Source organism: Globicephala melas, chromosome 7, assembly GCF_963455315.2.
Source record: "Globicephala melas chromosome 7, mGloMel1.2, whole genome shotgun sequence".
NCBI lineage: Eukaryota > Metazoa > Chordata > Mammalia > Artiodactyla > Delphinidae > Globicephala > Globicephala melas.
The window spans coordinates 50919474-50944737 of NC_083320.1; the positions used below are offsets into that span (position 1 = coordinate 50919474).

The following is a 25264-nucleotide window of genomic DNA, read 5'->3' on the forward strand; positions in this document are numbered from 1 at the left end:
GTTATAACTCCTAAACTCCCAGGATAGTTTAAGCATAGTTTTGAGAAAATATTTGCATACTTTTATATTTCAGAAGAGACAAGTAATCAAACAGAGAAGCAAAGCCTTTCAGAGATAAAAACTAGAGCTCACTTATTTTCACTAGAGCTCACTCATTTTCTAATTATGGTTCAAAAATGTAAGTTAACAGTTTAAATGAGATCTTGCTACTAATTTTTAAAATAAATAATCATATTTTAAATTATTTTAAATCATATTTTAAATTATTAGTAAATTAAATTATATATTAAATTATATATTCTATTATATATTTATTGTATTGTTCCTATTTCTAATTTAGTCTCTTCAGCTAGCAATCTACATTATATTATTAGTGCAGTAGAGCAGAAATATGCATTTGATGGAATGGAACATTTGGAAGATCAGAATTATAAAGTTCTAAGAGGTGGCATTCACCAAAGTCGCTTAACCCTAGAAGAGCTTAAGTGACAGTTCACACAATGAGTATGTGCTTGTGTGTTATTCATTCATTCACTCGCTCATTTATTGTAAAGGTATTGCTCAATAGTTTTCAACCCTGTAAGCATATTAGCATCATCGGGAATACATTATTTTTTAAACGTTCGGCATGGCTTATCTCTAGTTCACAGAATTAGGTCAAAAATAGAACACTTCTGGGCTTCCCTGGTGACGCCGTGGTTGAGAGTCCGCCTGCCGATGCAGGGGACACGGGTTCGTGCCTCGGTCCGGGAAGATCCCACATGCCGCGGAGCGGCTGGACCCATGAGCCATGGCCGCTGAGCCTGCGCGTCCGGAGCCTGTGCTCAGCAACGGGAGAGGCCACAACAGTGAGAGGCCCGCGTACAACAACAACAACAACAACAAAAAAAAAAATAGAACACTTCTGTGCGTTTAAATGAATGCAGAGGACATGAAAGGGAGAGCAGGAAACTTGATCAGCTCATGGTCAAGACAAGCCAAGTACAGATTAGGATCTGAGCCAGCTTCACCCTGGCCAACTGTACTCAGAAAACAGCAGTACGTACCTTGATGATGCTGTCCCTTAAAATATCTGTCTTCGGTCACATGTCTCTACCCTGGAACATTTACCTTCTCCTGGAAAAGTCAGTGGACTTTCTCTCTACCCTTATCCTTGTTCTTTCCTCCTCATGGAATGCACTTCTTGCACCCCCTCCTGCACTTTGCTTACTAAAATCCTACCTATCTTCCAAAACTCCATTAAAATGCCTTCTCCAAGAAGCCTATCACTTACATAATAAGCATAGCCATCTTATTCGTACTGCAGTTGGAATACTTATGTTCTGCCTTGCAAGTCCCAGAATGGGAAGAGAAAAATGTATTCAGAAGGGGTGTACCAAAATCAGTGTTGGTATAGGAGTGGGATTGGGGGAGATTTAGAAAATGATTGCAATTACACATGCCTTAAGATTCTGACATTTCCCTTTGGAGATGGGCACCATCCTCCACCCAATGAGAACCATTGCATATGATGAGATATCACAATCAGAATGTGTTACACATGCTAAAACTACAGAGTCTGACAAAATATTGAGAACTACTAATGAGATCATTCCAAAAACATTTACACAGGCCTACTGGGTGCAAAACAAATGCCTGTAGATTTTTTTGAGAGCTGAACTCATGGGATGTTCAGCTTTAGATCTTTGATGGTTCCTGCTCATGGCTGGGTAAGAGCTCTGTCAGTGTTGAGTAGGGGAGAGTTGACTTGATTCTAGGGAAGTCTCATTTTAATGGTGAGTTCATATAAATGAAATGGTATTACCCACTATATTGTACCATATTTTTTTTTGTTAGCTAAAAGATCTAAAATAAATCTACAGATAAATGACAAAAGAGAAAACTAAATGTGGGGGACATTCCCCCAAAGCTCCTCGCTTTCTTCAATGCCTGCACTTGCTACATTTTCAGGCACCCAAAACCTGGTCCCTAGCTCTAATTCTACTTTGCAATAAACTGCAATAAATAAGTATAAGAGCTCACAGGAGTTTTGTCACCTCTGAAAACTCTGGGGTAAGGAGTGTGACAGTGGATATTTGGGGAATGAAGAAGCTGGTGATGGGGAAGCGAGTTGTGGACAGGATGCTGCACTGTTGAGCAGAGATGATGGGGGCAGAGGAAGACTGAAGAGTTGGGGCATGAGGTAGGGAACAGCTCTTTGAGACAGTTCTCCCTTTCAGGTCCTACTCTCCTCCAGCAAGTGTAACTAGACTTTGTACCCAGAATTTGACTGAGTCCTTCACATTGCTCACACTCAGCTAGGTTCAAGACTTTGTCAGTTTCCCCCAATAATAAACTCAGTTCCAAGTACATTGGAAGATTTATTGTCTTAACATTATGCTTCAGAGCAAAATTTAAATCATCATTTGTCACCACTCACCTCTGTTCTCGCTCCAAAACCTCTAATCTTTCATTTCTCTTGACTTAAGGTCTCTCCTCCTCTCTTTCCTCTCTCTGCCTCTAAAATCCCTTCAGCTGCACAGAGCAATTTAGTTCTGGCCTCAAATTTAATCCATTCAACAAAACAAAAGCCTAACAATTGGCCTAAAATGATATCTACAGTTCTTGAAATCAAGTACCTTTTTTTTTCAGAAGCAAAAACCAGTTCACAGAAATGTTAAGTTTTCCTGATCAGTAAACATCTTTAAGTAAAACCTCATGCATGGTAACAGCTCTAATTTGACCAAAAGACCTGGAGATTTCAGTCTACTTGCTGGAAATCTATGGGGCCCTGTGAGAGAAAGGGGATCCATTTCTGCAGATTGTTTAATTGGTGTCACAAACCACATAAGTAACAGCTACAAATTCCTTGGTTGACCTGGCTCAGCTGCTATGACAACATCAGCATCTTTATGTTTTGAAATATCTGTTTAAGTGGCATTTTGTAGTATTTCTCTTTACTAACATGGTGAGTGTCAATAAATTTTCTTTGAGCAGCTAATCCCTAATTTTGTCATTTCTGCAATAAAGTTTATCCATACATTTTCACTTTGGATATCCCCTTTCCAAAACACCAAAAAGGTAATGTGACTTTCATAAACTAAATTTATCTTTTATATTAATTCTACCATTGTCTTGCTGAGCAAATGCTTTAATAATTTTCTGCCATTAAAAATGATTTATAAAAGTTTTACGGGACAGATATCTTTGAAAAAATGTCTATATTTTAGTAAGTGTGAACAACAGGGGAAAAATGGCTTAATATATTGTTTTTTTGTGAGATTTGAGAATGACTTTTCCAATGTATAATTCAGTTTAAGGTTAGCCAAGGTATTTTCCTCCTGAAAAGTTTATTTTTTTGAGAATTGCTCTTCTACCCCTTCTTTACTGTGATCCCCTAATAGTTGACCTAATGGTTATGGTACTAGACTAGTAGGAACACCCCAATAATTAATTAGCTGAGACTGGCTGGTGTCTAATATTGAAGAATGTATTTTCACAAAGAAGTTTATTTATTCTTATTCTCTGGCTCTGCCTTCAGGAAAAAAAAAAGGCTATAATTTACCAATCAGATGTAATTTCAAAGATAAGGCAGATAATTATACTGAGGAAAGACAAAAAAAAACATAGCAGGTATTAAATTACACCCAAGAAGGCTGCATAGTAGAGTATAGAACCCTGGAAATGGACTATCTCATTTGATCCTGTTCCCATCACTTATTTGCTATGTAATCAAACAAGTTATTTAATCTGTTTCAGTTTGCTGATTTCTAAAGTGAGGATCATAAAAATAACTGTTGTGAGAATTAAATGAGTAAATACTTGTCAAGTTTTTAGAATTTAGTGTTTTCTACTATAATTCTTATTATTCTCCTGCACTCACATATATGTCTCCAAACTATATGGAGATCTTATAGAAGGCTTCCTTAAAGAAATATACTATGGAAAAACAGTACCTGCTCATAAAAATTTTGATATGAGTTTATGCTTAGCTCATGAGAAAATATGCAGTGGATCAATTCCATCAATCAACTGAGTGAATTGCTGTACGGTAAATTGATCGTAACTCTTCTATCAACTTTCATTCTTAGCTTAATCCATCAAGATAGCCTATAGAGTGTATCTCCCAAATATCTCTCGGATCCATACAATTTTCTGCATGAGTGAATGAAGGAATGGAATTGGCTTATTCTGGATATCTGGTAGAGTTACCCAATTTATAGAGCTGAAATGAACCACCTTTATCTAAATACTTTCTGTTGAGGACTCTGCCACTTAAGATACTTGCCTTTACTTTTTCTTGGCATAGAACCCTTTAGGAAAAGAGAACAATTCTAAAAAAGAGTATTCTGCAGACCTAAATGCTCTCAAAAAGAATAAATTTTAGCTAATCCAGCAAACTTGGTTTGTGGCAATTCACTTCTTTCCCAAAAGAATATTTTACCATCGTAGTTATTATCCCCAAAAGTATGCCTAGATTTAGGCCTTCTATACAGCCCAAACTTTTCATTCCTGAGTTTACTCCTTCTAGGACTGTTGTTCATACTTTGCCTAACATAATTTTCCCTTGTTAACTATAGGAATCTAGGAAATTCCCAGAAATCATGCAAAAAATGTTTATAGCTGAAGTCTTTGACCTTTCTTAGATATATTTAATTCCTCCGAAGAAATTATGAAAAATGAAGGGGAAAGGAAAAGTGATCCAAGAAATCTCTTCAGGTGAGGGTTAGTATATAAGCCCTCTAGGGAAAATGATGAAAACCTTCAAGAATCTGATGCTCAAACTTTATTTCTATATCATTCTTCAAAACCCAGCCTAGGCTAATTTTTTAGCAAAACAACTTGTAGTGAATGATCTTGGAGGACTTGGACTAATTGTGATTTGTATCAGGAAACTTTTGTGAAGGTTAAGAGAGAAGTTCAGCACAAGAACCCACACAATAATATTATCTCATTACTCTGGACATGGGATTCTTTCAGAAGGGGTCTATGTTTCCATATCATCCTTCCATCTGGACTAAGCTTCTGTGCAGGTCTGTTGGTTACAGAAAACCCAGAGTCATCAGTAAGAAATAGAAATCTCATCAAATAAAACAAGTTCAACAAAAATAAGGCAATAGTTTTTTTTTTTTTTTACATCTTTATTGGAGTATAATTGCTTTACAATGGTGTGTTAGTTTCTGCTTTATAACAAAATGAATCAGTTATACATATACATATGTTTCCATATCTCTTCCCTCTTTTGTCTCCCTCCCTCCCACCCTCCCTATCCCACCCCTCTAGGTGGTCACAAAGCACTGAGCTGATCTCCCTGTGCTATGTGGCTGCTTCCTACTAGCTATCTATTTTACATTTGGTAGTGTATATATGTCCATACAATTCTCTCACTTTGTCACAGCTTACCCTTCCCCCTCCCCATATCTTCAACTCCATTCTTTAGTACGTCTGTGTCTTTATTCCTGCCTTATCCCTAGGTTCTTCATGACATTTTTTTATTTCTTAGATTCCATATATGTGTTAGCATACGGTATTTGTCTTTCTCTTTCTGACTTAATTCACTCTGTATGACAGACACTAGGTCCATCCACCTCACTACAAGTATCTCAATTTCGTTTCTTTTTATAGCTGAGAAATATTCCATTGTATATATGTGCCACATCTTCTTTATCCATTCATCCGATGATGGACACTTAGGTTGTTTCCATCTTCTGGCTATTGTAAATAGAGCTACAATGAACATTTTGGTACATGACTCTTTTTGAATTATGGTTTTCTCAGGGTATATGGCCAATAGTGGGATTGCTGGGTCATATGGTAGTTGTTTTTGTAGTTTTTTAAGGAACCTCCATAAGGTTCTCCATAGTGGCTCTACCAAATCACATTCCCACCAGCAGTGCAAGAGTGTTCCCTTTTCTCCACACCCTCTCCAGCATTTATTGTTTCTAGATTTTTTGATGATGGCCATTCTGACTGGTGTGAGATATCTCATTGTAGTTTTGATTTGCATTTCTCTAATGATTAATGATGTTGAGCATTCTTTCATGTGTTTGTTGGCAGTCTGTATATCTTCTTTGGAGAAATGTCTATTTAGGTCTTCTGCCCATTTTTGGATTGGGTTGTTTGTTTTTTTGTTATTGATGTTATTGAGCTACATGAGCTGCTTATAAATTTTGGAGATTAATCCTTTGTCAGTTGCTTCATTTGCAAATATTTTCTCCATTCTGAGGGTTGTCTTTTGGTCTTGTTTATGGTTTCCTTTGCTGTGCAAAAGCTTTGAAGTTTCATTAGGTCCCATTTGTTTATTTTTATTTCCATTTCTTTAGGAGGTGGGTCAAAAAGGATCTTGCTGTGATTTATGTCATAGAGTGTTCTGCCTATGTTTTCCTCTAAGAGTTTGATAGTTTCTGGCCTTACATTTAGGTCATTAATCCATTTTGAGCTTATTTTTGTGTATGGTGTTAGGGAGTGTTCTACTCTCATATTTTTACATGTACCTGTCCAGTTTTCCCAGCACCACTTATTGAAGAGGCTGTCCTTTCTCTACTGTACATTCCTGCCTCCTTTATCAAAGATAAGGTGACCATATGTTCATGGGTTTATCTCTGGGCTTTCTATCCTGTTGCATTGATCTATATTTCTGTTTTTGTGCCAGTACCATACTGTCTTCATTACTATAGCTTTGTAGTATAGTCTGAAGTCAGGGAGCCTGATTCCTCCAGCTCCGTTTTTCGCTCTCAATATTTCTTAGGCTATTCGGGGTCTTTTGTGTTTCCATACAAATTGTGAAATTTTTTTGTTCTAGTTCTGTGAAAAATGCCAGTGGTAGTTTGATAGGGATTGCATTGAATCTGTAGATTGCTTTGGGTAGTAGAGTCATTTTCACAATGTTGATTCTTCCAATCTAAGAACATGGTATATCTCTCCATCTCTTTGTATCATCTTTAATTTCTTTCATCAGTGTCTTATAATTTTCTGCATAGAGGTCTTTTGTCTCCTTAGGTAGGTTTATTCCTAGATATTTTATTCTTTTTGTTGCAATGGTAAATGGGAGTGTTTTCTTGATTTCACTTTGAGATTTTTCATCATTAGTGTATAGGTATGCCAGAGATTTCTGTGCATTAATTTTGTATCCTGCTACTTTACCAGATTCATTGGTTAGTTCTAGTAGTTTTCTGGTAGCATCGTTAGGATTCTTTATGTATAGTATCATGTCATCTGCAAACAGTGACAGCTTTACTTCTTCTTTTTGGATTTGGATTCCTTTTATTTCCTTTTCTTCTCTGATTGCTATGGCTAAAACTTCCAAACCTATGTTGAATAAGAGTGGTGAGAGTGGGCAACCTTGTCTTGTTCCTGATCTTAGTAGAAATGCTTTCAGTTTTTCACCATTGAGGACGATGTTGGTTGTGGGTTTGTCATATATGGCCTTTATTATGTTGACGAAAGTTCCCTCTATGCCTACTTTCTGCAAGGTTTTTATCATAAATGGGCGTTGAATTTTGTCAAAAGCTGTCTCTGCATCTATTGAGATGACCATATGGTTTTTCTCCTTCAATTTGTTTATATGGTGTATCACATTGATTTGCGTATATTGAAGAATCCTTGCATTCCTGGAATAAACCCCACCTGATCATGGTGTATGATTCTCTTACTGTGCTGTTGGATTCTGTTTGCTAGTATTTTGTTGAGGATTTTTGCATCTATGTTCATCAGTGATATTGGCCTGTAGTTTTCTTTCTTTGTGACATCTTTGTTTGGTTTTGGTATCAGGGTGATGGTGGCCTCGTAGAATGAGTTTGGGAGTGTTCCTCCCTCTGCTATATTTTGGAAGAGTTTGAGAAGGATAGGTGTTAGCTCTTCTCTAAATGTTTGATATAATTCGCCTGTGAAGCCATCTGGTCCTGGGCTTTTGTTTGTTGGGAGATTTTTAATCACAGTTTCAATTTCAGTGCTTGTGATTGGTCTGTTCATATTTTCTGTTTCTTCCTGAATCAGTCTTGGCAGGTTGTGCATTTCTAAGAATTTGTCCATTTCTTCCAGGTTGTCCATTTTATTGGCATAGAGTTGCTGGTAGTAATCTCTCATGATCTTTTGTATTTCTGCAGTGTCAGTTGTTACTTCTCCTTTTTTATTTCTAATTCTATTGATTTGAGTCTTCTCCCTTTTTTTCTTGATGAGTCTGGCTAGTGGTTTATCAATTTCGTTTATCTTCTCAAAGAACCAGCTTTTAGTTTTATTGATCTTTGCTATCATTTCCTTCATTTCTTTTTCATTTATTTCTGATCTGATCTTTATGATTTCTTTCCTTCTGATAACTTTGGGGGTTTTTTTGTTCTTCTTTTTCTAATTGCTTTAGGTGCAAGGTTAGGTTGTTTATTCGAGATGTTTCCTGTTTCTTAAGGTAGGATTGTATTGCTATAAACTTCCCTCTTAGAACTGCTTATGCTGCATCCCATAGGTTTTGGGTTGTTGTGTCTCCATTTTCATTTGTTTCTAGGTATTTTTTGATTTCCTCTTTGGTTTCTTCAGTGATCACTTCGTTATTAAGTAGTGTATTGTTTAGCCTCCATGTGTTTGTATTTTTTACAGATATTTTCCTGTAATTGATATGTAGTCTCATAGCGTTGTGGTCGGAAAAGATACTTGATACAATTTCAATTTTCTTAAATTTACCAAGGCTTGATTTGTGACCCAAGATATGATCCTTCCTGGAGAATCTTCCACGAGCACTAGAGAAAAATGTGTATTCTGTTGTTTTCGGATGGAATGTCCTATAAATATCAATTAAGTCCATCTTTTTTAATGTATCATTTAAAGCTTGTGTTTCCTTATTTATTTTCATTTTGGATAATCTGTCCATTGGTGAAAGTGGGGTGTTCAAGTCCCCTAATATGAATGTGTTACTGTTGATTTCCCCTTTTATGGCTGTTAGTATTTGCCTTATGTATTGAGGTGCTCCTATGTTGGGTGCATAAATATTTACAATTGTTATATCTTCTTGGATCGATCCCTTGATCATTATGTAGTGTCCTTCTTTGTCTCTTCTAATAGTCTTTATTTTAAAGTCTATTTTGTCTGATATGAGAATTGCTACTCCAGCTTTCTTTTGGTTTCCATTTGCATGGAATATCTTTTTCCATCCCCTTACTTGCAGTCTGTATGTGTCTCTAGTTCTGAAGTGGGTCTCTTGTAGACAACATATGTATGGGTCTTGTTTTTGTATACATTCAGCCAGTCTGTGTCTTTTGGTGGGAGCATTTAATCCATTTACATTTAAGGTAATTATCAATATGTATGTTTCTATTCCCATTTTCTTAATTGTTTTGGGTTTGTTATTGTAGGTCTTTTCCTTCTCTTGTGTTTCTTGCCTAGAGAAGGTCCTTTAGCGTTTGTTGTAAAGCTGGTTTGGTGGTGCTGAACTCTCAGCTTTTTCTTGTCTGTAAAGGTTTTAATTTCTCCATCAAATCTGAATGAGATCCTTGCTGGGTAGAGTAATCTTGGTTGTAGGTTTTTCTCCTTCATCACTTTAAATATGTCCTGCCAGTCCCTTCTGGCTTGCAGAGTTTCTGCTGAAAGATCATCTCTTAACCTTATGGGAATTCCCTTGTGTGTTATTTGTTGTTTTTCCCTTGCTGCTTTTAATATGTTTTCTTTGTATTTAATTTTTGACAGTTTAATTAATATGTGTCTTGGCGTGTTTCACCTTGGATTTACCCTGTATGGGACTCTCTGTGCTTCCTGGACTTAACTATTTCCTTTCCCATATTAGGGAAGTTTTCAACTCTAATCTCTTCAAATATTTTCTCAGTCCCTTTCTTTTTCTCTTCTTCTTCTGGAACCCCTATATTTCAACTGTTGGTGTGTTTAATGTTGTCCTAGAAGTCTCTGAGACTGTCCTCAGTTCTTTTCATTCTTTTTTCTTTATTCTGTTCTGCAGTAGTTATTTCCACTATTTTATCTTCCAGGTCACTTATCCGTTCTTCTGCCTCAGTTATTCTGCTATTGATCCCTTCTAGAGTATTTTTAATTTCATTTATTGTGTTGTTCATCATTGCTTGTTTTATCTTTAGTTCTTCTAGGTCCTTGTTAAATGTTTCTTGCATTTTCTCTATTCCATTTCCAAGATTTTGGATCATCTTTACTATCATTATTCTGAATTCTTTTTCAGGTAGACTGCCTATTTCCTCGTCATTTGTTAGGTCTGGTGGGTTTTATCTTGCTGCTTCATCTGCTGTGTGTTTTTCTGTCTTCTCATTTTGCTTATCTTACTGTGTTTGGGATCTCCTTTTTGCAGGCTGTAGTTTCGTAGTTCCCGTTGTCTTTGGTGTCTGTCCCCAGTGGCTAAAGTTGGTTCAGTGGGTTGTGTAGGCTTCCTGGTGGAGGGGACTAGTGCCTGTTTTCTGGTGGATGAGGCTGGATCTTGTCTTTCTAGTGGACAGGTCCACGTCTGGTGGTGTGTTTTGGGGTGCCTGTGGACTTACTATGACTTTAGGCAGCTCTCTGCTAATGGGTGGGGTTGTGTTCCTGTCTTGCTAGTTGTTTGGGATAGGGTGTCTAGCATTGTAGCTTGCTGGTCGTTGAGTGAAGCTGGGTGTTGGTGTTGAGATGGAGATTTCTGGGAGATTTTCGCCGTTTGATATTACGTGGAGCCGGGAGGTCTCTTGTGAATCAGTGTCCTGAAGTTGGCTCTCCCACCTCAGAGGCACAGCACTGGCTCCTGGCTGTAGTACCAAGAACCTTTCATTCACACGACTCAGAATAAAAGGGAGAAAAAGTAGAAAGAAAGAAAGAAAGAGAGAGAGAGAGAGAGAGAAAAAGAGAGAAAGAAAAGAAAAGAAAGTAAGATAAAATAAATTTATTAAAGTAAATAATAATTATTAAGAAAAAAAAATTTTTTTAAGTTAATAAAAAACAAAAAACAGATGGATAGAGCCCTAGGACAAATGGTGAAAGCAAAGCTATACAGACAAAAACTCACACAGAAGAATACACATACACACTCACAAAAAGAGGAAAAGGGGGAAAAAAAATAAATCCTGGTCTCAAAGTCCACCTCCTCAGTGTGGGATGATTCGTTGCCTATTCAGGTATTCCAAAGATGCAGGGTACATCAAGTTGATTGTGGAGATTTAATCCACTGCTCCTGAGGCTGCTGGGAGAGATTTCCCTTTCTCTTCTTTGTTCGCACAGCTCCCGGGGCTCAGCTTTGGATTTGGCTCCGCCTCTGTGCTTAGGTCGCTGGAGGGCGTCTGTTCTTCGCTCAGACAGGACGGGGTTAAATGAGCCGCTGCTTCGGGGGCTCTGGCTCACTCAGGCCGGGGGGAGGGAGGGGCACGATACGGGGCGAGCCTGCGGCGGCAGAGGCCAACGTGACGTTGCACCAGCCTGAGGCGCGCCGTGCGTTTTCCTGGGGAAGTTGTCCCTGGATCCCGGGACCCTGGCAGTGGCGGGCTGCACAGGCTCCCCGGAAGGGAGGTGTGGATAGTGACCTGTGCTCGCACACAGGCTTCTTGGTGGTGGCAGCAGCAGCCTTAGCGTCTCATGCCTGTCTCTGGGGTCTGCGCTGTTAGCCGCGGCTTGCGCCCATCTCTGGAGCTCCTTTAAGCAGCGCTCTTAATCCTCTCTCCTCATGCACCAGGAAGCAAAGAGGGAAGAAAAAGTCTCTTGCCTCTTCGGCAGGTCCAGACTTTTCCCCGGACTCCCTCCAGGCTAGCCATGGTGCACTAACCCGCTGCAGGCTGTGTTCACTCAGCCAACCCCAGTCCTCTCTTGGCGCTCAGACCTCCGAAGCCTGAGCCTCCTCTCCCAGACCCGCTCACCCCGGCGGGTGAGCAGACGAGCCTCTCTGGCTGGTGAGTGCCGGTTGGCACCGATCCTCTGTGCAGGAATCTCTCCGCTTTGCCCTCCACACCCCTGTTTCTGCGCTCTCCTCCATGGCTGCGAAGCTTACCCCCTCCGCCACCTGCAGTCTCCGCCCACGAAGGGGCTTCCTAGTGTGTGGAAACCTTTCCTCCTTCACAGCTCCCTCCCACTGGTGCAGGTCCCGTCCCTATTCTTTTGTCTCTGTTTATTCTTTTTTCTTTTGCCCTACCCAGGTACGTGGGGAGTTTCTTGCCTTTTCAGAGGTCTGAGGTCTTCTGCCAGCGTTCAGTAGGTGTTCTGTAGGAGTTGTTCCACGTGTAGATGTATTTCTGATGTATCTGTGGGGAGGAAGGTGATCTCCACGTCTTACTCTCCGCCATCTTCCCTGCCGTCTCAAGGCAATAGTTTTGATGTTTTCTTCGATGTAGAGATAGTAGAGCACTTACAATTTATTTTAAATGAGTTCATCATGAGAATAATCCTGTTGTATTAGCCATTATAGATTAGAGATAGCACTGCTCCCACAACCGTGGCTAAATGTTGTAGATCAGTAAAGTGCTTTGTGACTAATTGCTTAAAGTGCTTTTATTTTAAAGCATGGATTTGCAATTTATAAAGGAGTACTGTAGTAGGAGTATTGCATACATGACCAAGAGAAGCAATTTATTCCACTACTAACTTCAACAACTATAAGTAGATAAGGCTCTCTCCACACGTTTCTTCAAAATAGCCCCTCAGCATAACCAGCCTAAGTCAGACAGGAACATGTACATAGGAGAGAAAAAATAGCATGGAAGGCATTTTGTAAGAACACTAGTCTTTCTCATTCCAGGTTAAAGGATAGATGATTATGTGAGATTGATTTCTATTTTGGCTGATTCTTAGACCTTAATTAATGAGTTACCAACTAAGCCCTCTAAGATTTGGTGACTAAAGCTGAATAAGATGGAAAAAACAATTAATTGTTTGGGAATTTGGTATCACCAAGTCAATTTAGTTTATGCATTTGTCAAACAATATGTATAGAATATCATCAGGGGCATCTAAAGCCTCCTAGAATTTTGGATTATTCATGCCCCCAATATTTTATGAATCTTTTTTCTGTAGTAAGTACCTACTTGCTGAAAATTATGTATTCCACTTGATGAAGATTGTAAGTGGTTTTTGTATCCAAGGGGAAAATGATGAACAAATTCAAAGCAGACATACTTTCCTGATTCTTTCTTCTCTCATCTTCCCTAGATGGAAACTCATACCAAAAAAAAAGTGCTCTCTCCACTGAAGAATTTGATCATAAACACTAAAAAATTAGTAATTTGTGATGTTTGCCATCTTAGAGTAGAAGCAATTCATTGCTCTTGCTATGCATGAATATGCAAGGTAAACAATGTGTGCAGTTTGCGATCCCTAAGGTCTAGAGTGGTTGGTTGGCTCTGGTATTACAGGATGGCTAGTCAGAAATCGAGACAAAAATGATGGTGGAGGGCTTCCCTGGTGGCGCAGTGGTTGAGAGTCTGCCTGCCAATGCAGCGGACATGGGTTCGTGCCCCGGTCCGGGAAGATCCCACATGCCGCGGAGCGGCTGGGCCCGTGAGCCATGGCCACTGAGCCTGCCTGTCCGGAGCCTGTGAGAGGCCCGCGTACCGCAAAAAAAAAAAAAAAAAAAGATGGTGGAGTTTTCACATTTACACCTTTTGATTTTTTTAAACATAGATATTTACCTCAGTCATATATTTATGCTGGATTTTAAATTGAATAACTTCTCATTATTCCTGGAGTCAGAAATTTCTATTATTTCTTCTCCATGGTATGAGAACATGGCAAGAGAACGTCTGGGTCCTTCTTGCAGCCCTTCACTTTGAAATCCTCCTGAGTATAGGCCTGTGTGGGTCTTGGGATTTGAGTCTTTCTTAGCCTGTCTTCTACTGCAAGTGTTACTACAGGAAGTAATAGTAAAAAGTGAGTTTTGTTTTGTAGGGAGGGCTGCTTGCTATCAAACTACTCATTCTTCTCTGAAAAACTGAAGTTTGAATTTTAGTAGCTTGTCAGAACATGAAGATTAAAAATGCCATGTTTTTTCAACTTGAATCTTTGCAATTGCACGTCTCCAGGCAACACAGAATGCTTTCACTCTTTCAGATCCAATAGAAACTTGCCCCTGTGGGTCAGGGAGTTAGTACTGGGTGACCAAACTATTCAGGTTAGTACATTGAGGTTGAAGGCTCAGCTCTGCTCCTTAGATGGTATGTGATCTCGGGCAATAGAAATTGTTGGCAGGATTAAATGATAAAATATAAGAAGCACCTGGCATAGTTCTTGGCACATGGTAACTATTCCCTTAATATTAACTACTGTTTTTGCTGTTGCTGCTAATATTATTAATAGTAATAAACTTTGCAATTTTTACTCATTAATCTGTATCTAACAGATCACTTATGATTTAATAAATCAATATGTAACAGCCTATTCATGTTAAAATACATGTAGACAGATTATAATAAGAATTTGAAATTTAAAGTTGTTTATGTAATTGTATCCTTTTTAAAGGTTTTGTGTGAAGACCTACAGTTTAAAATCTGATCACACCTTCTTCACGTCCACGTTTGGATCCATTTTAAAACACAAGAGCTCAGAACCTTATGGAAAATTGTAGGCCAGAGATTGTGGATAAGTGGGAAGATATATCATGTACATGCCTCATTGATTTTTCTTTCTGACATTATTAAAATTGAGCAATTTGAGAAATAATTTTCTGATAGTAGTAGCATTATGTTATAAAATCTCACATTGAAAGTAGAACTTTCAGCGATTTTTTTAACTTTCAAATTGAGTAGAATTGGTGACAAAGCAGTAAAATCAAGAATTGATCTTTTTAGTAGTTACCTAGAGCCACTAAATATGAATGATACTCTATTCTACATGTATAGGAGAGTGAGAATTAATGGCTTATGTTTAGAACAATAACCCTCAGGTTTTTTTGCAGGATTATCTATCATTAAAACAAGTTCAGTTATGTTCAGTATTCTCCATTTAGGCACAAAAGTAGGTTTACATATTGACATGTTTAAACATTTTTACTAAAAGCAATTGAAATTTTTTTTTCTTAATCTAGCTTTAAATAGAAAACCCAATTAACTAGAATACTAAAAGCAAAGCCAAAGTGTTTCTATCATTTTACAATTTTTTTCCAAGTTTTAACTTTTAAAACTAGTTTAGATTACCTAAAATTAGTACTCTTTATGTATTTTTTTGCTTATAAAAGACAAAGAAAAATAATTTAGCCTTTTCTTGATTTGTATCTTATATAACACTTTATGAAATAAGACATTACTTCCTCTAACTTTACAGGGTTGAAACTAGCACATTTGGAAAGAGGTGGAATTTTTCTTCAGCAGCCTCACCTCTTTTTTTCTTCTCATCTCTCTTGGTATTTAGTGTTCACTCCTTCCTTTGCTTACTGTTACCTTCATGCACACAGCAAAATTTATCCTCAGGCCGAAAATACACAACACTTTCCTCTCGAGAGGCATTTAAATGAGGAGTATTTTCTCCTGATGTGAAGATTTCTTATTCCCAACCTACAAGGCAAATCATATTATACAGATGTCTAAACACCGTTTAGAATCAGAAGCTCCGATTTATCCCACATTACGTTTCTCCAGTAACTATAACTTTCAATCCTAGATCATCAATTCTTTCTAGTTATTGGCAACATAAGCTACATAAATGGACCAAAAATAGAACTGAATCAACCTAGACAGATCTGCCTGCATGAGGAAATACTGCTATACATAGCAAAGGTAATGTTTTTCTTATGAAGAAATGATAATGCAGCATAACGCAGAACTAGTATTTCTGCTGAAAGGACTACACAAACCAATTTTTGCCAAGTATTTTTCAAACACTATTTGCTGCTTCTGCTAAATATGGAAAATTAACTGGAGTATTTTTTAAGGGATAATATGGGGGTCTGTCTCCCACACTCTCCCAGGCCATGGTGCCGTGGAGTAGTCAGTCATTCCTTCTGACCATGTGTTCCTCATTTCTAAAATGGAAATTATGGTGATAGTTTTACTACTCCATGCAGGGATTGTTGGGTCAGATAAGTGAGAAATGTATGAGGGCAAATATAAACCATTAAATTAAATCAATTATTGTGTTTATAGAAGAAATTATCTTTTTGCTAATTATGAATTCTACATGTTAGGAAAACACAACAAGCACATCAAATCTGTTATATCTTGGATATTACTATTCAGGACAAAACTAATCTTTGAAAAGAGAATAGATTTAAAGTCTGTGTAAAGAAAAATATTAGTAACTAATAGAATAAATGGCGTATAGATATGGCAGAAATGGTAAAGGTGGTATGCAAATAATTGTAGTTTGGGAAATGGAGGGCAAGATTCCGGTTGGACTTTGTCAGAGAGATTCAGCCACTAGACAGCCTTGAAACCTTGGTCAGATGACTCAACCTACATATCAGTTTCTACACTTTGCCGCGAAGATTCAGGTAATTAAGATAAGTGAAGCACTTAAAATAGTGCCCACCACCTAGCAGTTGTTCACAAAGTGTTATTACTGATATATTTTCAATTGTATAATAATTTATCCTAGCAGGTTATTTTTTAAATACTAGTTCAACAAGACCTAACTGGACAACTGGAGTCTCTAATACCCAGCTGATCATGTGCCTTACATTATTCCCTGCAAGTATTATTTATATCATCTACAAAGCTAACATATTATGATTCTAATACAATAATAGTGAGCTCAAATTGCAGGCTAAGATTTAGATTAGCTAAATTTAAAGGATTTTTGTTTATTTGTGTAGATCTGTCCCTCCTATGACCTCTATCCCCTCCTTGCACCCTTCTGATTTTACACTGTGTTTATAAAGCAAAAACCATATTTCCATCATTTTACAAATTACTTTTTTCAAATTTCAACAGTTAGATGAACACCTAAAAGCTCTTTGAGATGAACAGAATTATCCAAGTTTCCTTACTTTCACTGCCTTTTTCCTGGCTATCAACCAAACTTCTATGCACCTGCTTTGAACAAACCCATTGCATTCATTCCTAAGGTGTAGCTTCCTATGTACGGGAACTTGCAAATCTCTTCAGTAAAATGAAATTCCTAGGTCAATTTATGGATCTTGTTGACATAATAGTGACTTAAAAGCCAATAATTTTTACTTCAGGTTATCTATTTGTGATCTACACTGAAGTAAATCACTTGATTATTCTGGGCCTGTTTCTTACCCATAAAATAAAGTTAGACTAGATCAAAGATTTTAACCCAGGTTATATAGATAGAGCCTGTACACTTGGAGAGTGATTTTTTTACTAACCTTTAACTAAAATTTAGGATTTCCTTCATTTGCAGGCAAAAATGCACAGAGTAACACTTGGGGTATTTGTGTTTGTCACCAATAGAAATCATCAATATTTTCATAAGATATTTAAATTCATGGGGATACCTTGAAGTATTATTTGATATTATTTCAAAATTACTCAGCTGATAGACCTGCAGCTAGACCTTGTTATTTAACTCATTGGTAAAGAAGCACATATATTACTGTATCACATGTTAAGAATTACTTAAAGATGTTGATAATTGTATTTTAATAAAAATGAAGTCCCTTGTAATCCCATGTATTTCATTTCATTTATTTATGACTTTTACTTTAAGGAGGTCATTCGTTTCATCAAACTAAAAGAGAGGACTCTGATTCAAAAATGTTTGGAACCTTGGATTTTAGGGATGCTTCTCAAGGTCTTTTACACAGATCACTCTTGGGTCATGAAGATTATCTAAGACGATCTGTAATGAATTGAAAAATGCAAATCAGTTCTTCTTTTCTGTCAGAATGATATGGCTTTCTTTTTTTATGAAAGCCTAAGCGTTACTTTCAAGTAACCCTTCCAAGTAACCCTTTTTTATGAAAGCCTAAGGGTTACTTCCAAGTAATCCAAGTTAGTTGTAAAGGCTTCTACAACTAAAGATTTATTAACTAAAAGTAATGTGATTTGAATTTGCTAATTCAGTATTTTCCTAAGCATTCTGGCTGCCACGCGATTGATTGGCAATGTTGTATACCTGCCCCTGAAAACACCTGGAATTTTATAGTTTCAAGGAATATTTTTTTTTCCAGTGCTTCAAAAATCTTGTCTTGAATTGGTCATAGTTTTAAGTTGCTACTTTTCTAATTGCATGTATGGAATTACTCTTGGATGTAGTCTACGTAACATTTAGGGATTTTTTTTTTGTAATTGCTGCATTTTAACCATTTGCCATTTTGCTCCTCTTCCACTGTTTTGTTATTGGTGAGTTCTTTATCCACTAGAAGTAAGAGCATTCGATTATTGGTAAAGCTCAGTGTTCTTTGTCCATTGTAAAAGATTCTCAAAATTTTTGAGAAACAGAGAATTAGTTAATTACTTATATTCCTTTCTTTTTAATTCAATCTGTTTTTTCCACTCTGTTACATTCTATTCTAGTCTATTTTGTTCTGTTATAATCTAGTTATAAGTAACACGATATTAAATCAGAAGTATAAGCCAAGACTATATGTCAGAAATGTCAGAAACAAATTGACTTGGGAAGCAGAAATTTCACAGAAGATCCAAAAGTCAATAATAGGATGCTTATAACCTTCACCCAATTCAAACAATTGAAAGGGCCAGGTTGTTGATGGTTAGAATAGAATTTGTGAAGAAGATTTCTTTAGTGAGTTCTCTGCTATTGGGAAAGATGTAGAAATGCTTCCCTCTTCGCCTCAGATCAAAGGAAGATAGCTTCACCCTTGGAGAGCTTGAAGTTAGGAGGATATTGGGAATGAAATTTAGTTCCTACGTGAGAGGTCTAAAAGGTTAGAAGGTGACAGATAAGCTGAAGAAGAGGAAGCTGTATAGGTTTCAGCCTTTTCTCAAGTAATTTATAGGAATAAAGGCCTAGTGAATGTTCCATGTGAACCAAATGTAACCTACCTGTATTTGTAAGCATGATTGGACCTCAGGAGACAGAAGCTGGAGATGTACCAACAAATTTCCAGGGGCTGTGGACATTGTAAAGGAACCAGAGTTTCATATGTCCATACCAAGGTTGTGCTAAGTCTCCAGCCATGGTCTTGGCAAGAGGTCCCTGGAGAGCCCATGAATGTGCTTACAGAATAGAGTCAGCTCTGAACACCTGCCTGGTCTAGTGAGTGCAAAGCCATTCTACAGTAGTACTAGTCATAGAGGAACTTTGCTGTTCTTCTTAGCCTTCTTCTCTCCCTTGCTCCAGCTCAGGAGTCCAAGGTAGCCAGTTGAGGGAGGGCAAACAGGAAATGAAAGAAACATCAATCATGCCCCCCCCCATCACCACCCTTTCTAAGCTCTGCAACAAACCCAAGGTTGGGAAGAAGTTTTATCTTTGTTTTAAGATTGATGTGTATTATATGTGACCAGACCTAAGACACTGGCATTTTAATGTTATCACACGATGTTTTTATTAACTAAGAATGACTGGAAAAGTCCTGATACTCTCTGAAAGATTGAACTTGGGACAGAAGATAAGTTTCTCCCACTGAATATATTTTAAAGAGAAAGTAAGGGACAAAATAATTTTGCTTTGTGATAATACTCCCTAAGTTCTATATGTTCACTAATTTTATAATTATATAATTGTTGGAGAAATGATCTCAAAATCAGTTGGTGCAAAGTTTAATTGTTAGTATATTTTCAATCAAATTTCAGATGGAGAGAACATTCTATCATATATGACTGTTTTCTGAAATAGCAAGTCATATAGTCATATATAGTCATATATAGGCATCATAATTGACTCAAAAATTAATTTCTGCTCATTTTTTAACTTTCTTATATAATAAGACTCTTTTATCTGTACATTTTGCTTTACGTTTCTATTTTTGATAGATTCTCTGCAACCTCTCTAGAAATGTTGGAACATTTTCCATGCTAATTTTTTTCAAGGTTTATATAGAAGCTGAGTGATTCTAAGATGATAAATTCCAATAGTTTGTTTTGGCAGATGATGACTTATCTTAAACATTACATTCTCTTGTACTCATTTGTTTTAAATTCATAGCAACTAAGCAATGTGTGATAAAAGACACTGAACATCAGAGGGTTTGTTTAAAAGAATTTGTTTCAATTAAAAATATTTGGGGAAAACATTCATAATTTTTATGTTTGATTTAAAGCATATTTAAACATGTTTCATCTGTTTCATTTCTGTATTCCCAGATTAAATTGCAACTTTACAAATTTGTATAACCACCAGAAGATGATTTGTTATACTCTATAAATCCACAAGCTGAAGAGAAAGTGTTTGGTATCTTTGGAGAAATGTGCCACAGATCCATTGTAAAATCCAGTCTTCAACATTTTCCTAATTGCTTTAGTTTCCTGACCTTATTAGGTTTTTTTCCTCAGACCTATTTTGTTTTTGTTTATTTGTTATTTGTTTGCTTATTTTTTAGGTGAGCCTGATCTTCATAAGAATTCAGAAGATCTAGTAAGTGCCGAAGAAAAACATGCTGAGACACATTCATAGGTTTGAAACACCTTAAAGGCTTCTGTCATTTTAAACATGAGAGGTAATTTTATTTTTTAGATGAGAAATTTATTTCTGAAGTGGATGGTTTGTAAAATATCATTAGAAACAAAGTTATCTTACTTAAATGTCCTCCTGGATTCTTCTTTTAAATCTCTGTTTTCTGGAGCAAAACATTAACAGGTAAGCTTTAAATATTTAACTTTTAAATTTACCTTTTCAAAGGATTCTTGACTTATTCATCCATAAAAATTATATTTACTGAGGCCTTTTAGTCCTTTAAAAATAATAAGCTATATCCTATGGGGAGGTTTAATCCTGGTTTCTTCCACTATTCCATAAAAGAAATATGAATGTTTTATACCAATTTCCTTTTCTACATCATGTAGGAAATATGAATGTTTACACTGAGTGATAATAACAAAGCAAGTACATATTATGAAACAACATCAATATTTGCTAAAATCCGTGGACATTTGCATCAATGATTCCCTTTTTAAAAATTCAGCTTCTACAACCTAAGTGTCCATCAACAGATGAATGGATAAAGAAGATGTGGCACATATATACAATGGAATATTACACAGCCATAAAAAGAAACGAAATTGAGTTATTTGTAGTGAGGTGGATGGACCTAGAGACTGTCATGCAGAGTGAAGTAAGTCAGAAAGAGAAAAACAAATACCGTATGCTAACACATATCTATGGAATCTTAAAAAAAAAAATGGTCATGAAGAACCTAGGGGCAAGACGGGAATAAAGACACAGACCTACTAGAGAATGGACTTGAGGATCCAGGGAGGGGGAAGGGTAAGCTGGGATGAAGTGAGAGAGAGGCATGGACATATATACACTACCAAATGTAAAATAGATAGCTAGTGGGAAGCAGCTGCATAGCACAGGGAGATCAGCTCGGTGCTTTGTGCCCACCTAGAGGGGTGGGATAGGGAGGGTGGGAGGGAGACCCAAGAGGGAGGATATATGGGGATATATGTATATGTATAGCTGATTCACTTTGTTATACAGCAGAAGCTAATACACCATTGTAAAGCAATTATACTCCAATAAAGATGTTTAAAAAAAAAATCAGCTTCTAGGGCTCACCTTTGATCTACCAAATTACCAACTCTGGGAGTAATGCCTTAGGAATCTGAATTTTTAATAATTCACTCTACTGCTATTTCTGTACACTAAATTTGAGAACTACTGTCTTGGACCAACAGAGAAGGTGCAGGCAGTTAGAAGGGAGTTAGAAGGGAGGAATGTGTTTCTTATAGTAGAAATGTCTTAGTATCTCCTTAAAAAATATATAAAAATGAGTCCTGCTATCTTTACCTTGATGGTAGGGACAAGAGAAAATGCTGCAGGTACCACGTCAAGCCTTTGATATACTATCAGTAACTCCTTAAATGTTGTTTTAGATATGACACAGTTAAAATGTGATTAGCTTTTTTTTTTTTTTTTTGTGATTAGCTTTTAAGATGATTCATTTCTCAGTATTCTTGAGTTAGTTGTAAGACTCTTTAATTAATAATAATAGTTTCATTAATAGCAACTATCAGTGTCAGGCACTGTGATGAACATCTCATATGTATTATCTCATTTAGTCTTATCAACAATTCCAGAGTTAGTGACTGTGATTACTATTTTACATAGGAATTGTAAATAGAAATCAAGCCACAAAGTTGATGGAAATTTTAAAAACCAGCTCTGTATTAAACAATTTAAAGATATTGTCTCATATTAGCTACAGCAATTTTTCTGCATACCCTCCATCCAAACTTTAAAGATACATAAATACACACATGCACGCATGCACGCATGCTCGCACGCACGCACACAAAGAAGAGACAGGAAGAATTCCAACTGATTTAAAGAATATCTATTATCTACTGATAAATCTCTTATTTTTACAAGCTATATGAAGCCCAACATGAATTGCCATTCAGTGATTGATGCCTATATATGACTAAAACATGATCTTCATTTTCATTTGGATTTTATTTCAGGATAATGAGAACAGCACTAAAATATCCTAAATCCTCAATTTTCCACAAACCTATATTCTCCTCTTTCAACACACACTTGGAAACAGTCCATTTTATGGACTCATATAAGAGAAGAACATAAATTCTGAACTAGTAATTCTAGCCAAATAAATACACTCAAAGTTGCTACCAGAGATTTTGGCCAGTGCTTCTGCCATTGCTCTTCCTCCAGAATTTGGCCTTCTTCAATCAAGCCAGAGAAATTTTTAAGACAAAAAGTTGGACAGTTTTAATTTTTCATCAGTTTGAACCCAGTTACTGCATAGGCAACTGTGCAATATGTGTGCAGAAGATGAGGCATTTTAAAATTTGACTTTCTTGCTTTGTTTTATACAGAGTGCTGTAACTACAGTAAATTTTTCAAGATGTTAAGTAAAAGGAAAGCAAAAACAAAATTATAGAAAAATATTTTTTGCAGCTCTGAGGCTATTTAGATTGTCCTTGTTATTTTAAATACATGGGAACAAAGTGAGAGCCGGGGCTGCTCAGAAGCTGTGGTTGAAGCCCTATAACAACAATGGAGCATCAGAGCCCTGGCTCTGTGACCTGATGAACACTTCATTGTAGCTCTCAAGCTGGGAAACCACAGTGAAACCTGCCCCTGAAAGCAGTGGACCAGCCTGCCTCCATCCCTGTGATTTCAAAGCACTAATGCATCACCTACATGGGCGTCATCACAATGCAAGTCACACATTACCTACGATCCAAGATGACAAGAACCTCCAGCCATTGTTGGAGACAGACACTAGAACTGAGAATGGAATCTGCCTTCTGGGGTGTTGATCCCGTCAGGATGTAACAAAATATATCACAGGCCAAGGGATAAGTGACAAGAAGTGTGTGTGTGTGCGTGTCTGTGTGTGTATTCAAAAATGTCTATGAAAATGGAATCCCACACTTTTCTGTACAGATAATGTTATTTGACGTGAGTTTATAATTTTACCACACAGAAACAAACTGCAACCCTTGGAGACTCTGCTTCCTTGTCATGTTTTGCCTGAGCATGTGCAGAGCCTTGCCTTTGCTCCAAACTGAAGAGCTACATTTATTTGTTATTAGCTGACAAGAAAGGTCAAGCACAAGTAGGTGTTGTAACTTTTCACTGTACAAACTCTTCAATGATTGTGAGACTAAGCGAATACGTCTTTGTGAATGGTAGAATTGGGTGGAAAAAATTAAGAGTAGCCATCAATTAAAGAATAAAGTGAAGGTGGGTTGTCCATCCTAATGAGTTTTCTGTTGCACATGCTTCTTCCCTGGGTTCCACAATGCTAAGCAATATTTTAGAAATGGATGCAATCACAAGCTTTTAAGTCTAAGTAGTGGGATTTTATAACTCACAACTTAGATCTCTTTTCATGTGTAAGCCATATTCTATATGCATATTAGGTATGCATTTTAATTTAAGATATATTTGTGCATAGACTGTGTATAAGATGCTTTTAAATGTTCTGTGAATAAGTCCCTTAGATTTTGTTTCACCTGAAGCATATGTAGAACACAGCTAAATAATTGAATTGTATCATAGACATTATAATGCAATTGATATTTTAAATGTAAGCAGTAAAGATTGATCTATAATGATGTGTTGGGGGAAATTTATAGATACGTACATCATGGTGACTTTTTGTCCTACAATGGATTTCTTATTTCTATTTATGGAGAAACTGCAACTACTGCTTTTAATGTCTTTTTTAAGGTAGCTATTTACAAGCTAGAAAATATTCTGCATTTAAGATTAGAATATGACTGTCAGGGAAGTCTAATTACTATTGTTCCTATTTGAGCCAGGTGTCTCTCAGCAAAGCTATAGAGTCTCTCAACAGAGAAATAAATTGAAACACTGCTTCTTAATTGTCATAAGAAACATGTCCACTTTGTTCCTATTAATACTTTAAGATATATAGACTATTACTAAAAAAAATAGAGGAATATAATGAAGTCATTATTTTCTGTATATGGGGTTTAACCTAATTTTCCAGGTTATGTAATTTATAAAGCGCTGTGACGGAACTTCCAGGGGAGTGGAGAAAACTCGCTCCATCTCTTCAGAAGAGTTGTCACGCTATTGATGCACTTTTTTCCCCCAATCTCCCTCGTCACTCCCTCTTTTACTCCTTCCCCTCCCTTCTCTCCTGCTCTCCTTTGTATCTTCCTTATTCCTTCCTTCCTCTCTCTAAGACAGGCACTAACTCATGTTAATTAGCGGGAAGTCAGAGCAAAGGGTACCAGTGCCCATCCCTTCTGCCAACATCAGTGTTGAATCCATCCTAAAGAGAAGGATGGATGAATTCGGCTGCTGAGCCTTAAATGGCCTGCTTTGCATTTGTATCCTCAGCTACTCAACATATATCTAACAATTTCATATGCCTCTTTATTTATCTGGTATCTCTTTTATTTAATTTTTAACATGACAAGCTACAATTCTTGTGTTTTTATTCTGCTGTAATTCTCTGTATTTCCTATTGTATATTATTGTTAAATAAATCATACTTGAGGGAAAATATCATGAACCATTTGGTGCCTGATGTAATTCAATTTGGTGGGGCATTGAAAAGTTGGCAAAATCAGGGAAAACCAGAAGTACACCATCTTGAAAGTTGATATGAGTTCAATCAGAAAGTGATTTTTGCTCTATGAAAGAAATGTTCACTGAGCATTTATTATTGCACCTATTATTTGCATACTCCTGGCTAGATGCATGGCACATATAGGATTCTGGAAACCTGAATCTTTCCTCTAGAAATTTCCTATTTTATAAAGGAGATAATCTATACACATGAATAACTAAAATGCCACATGTGAAAGTAACC

The 25264-nt window shown here is 36.8% G+C and overlaps 1 protein-coding gene across 9 annotated transcripts in view; it reads left to right on the forward strand.

Moving 5' to 3' along the window:
* PDE1A (phosphodiesterase 1A) overlaps positions 1-24954 on the forward strand; it is a 350907-nt gene extending 325953 nt beyond the window's left edge. For 5 of the 9 annotated variants that reach the window (XM_060302177.1, XM_060302173.1, XM_060302178.1 and 2 more), the window contains exons 15-17: positions 20330-20364; positions 20464-20586; positions 20793-21323. In XM_060302177.1, the coding sequence (XP_060158160.1) occupies positions 20330-20364; positions 20464-20583 (155 nt within the window). In that variant the 3' untranslated portion in view covers positions 20584-20586; positions 20793-21323. The other 4 variants (XR_009564587.1, XM_060302174.1, XM_060302179.1 and 1 more) reach the window with 4 other exon arrangements.
* Positions 24955-25264: the final 310 nt, after the last annotated feature.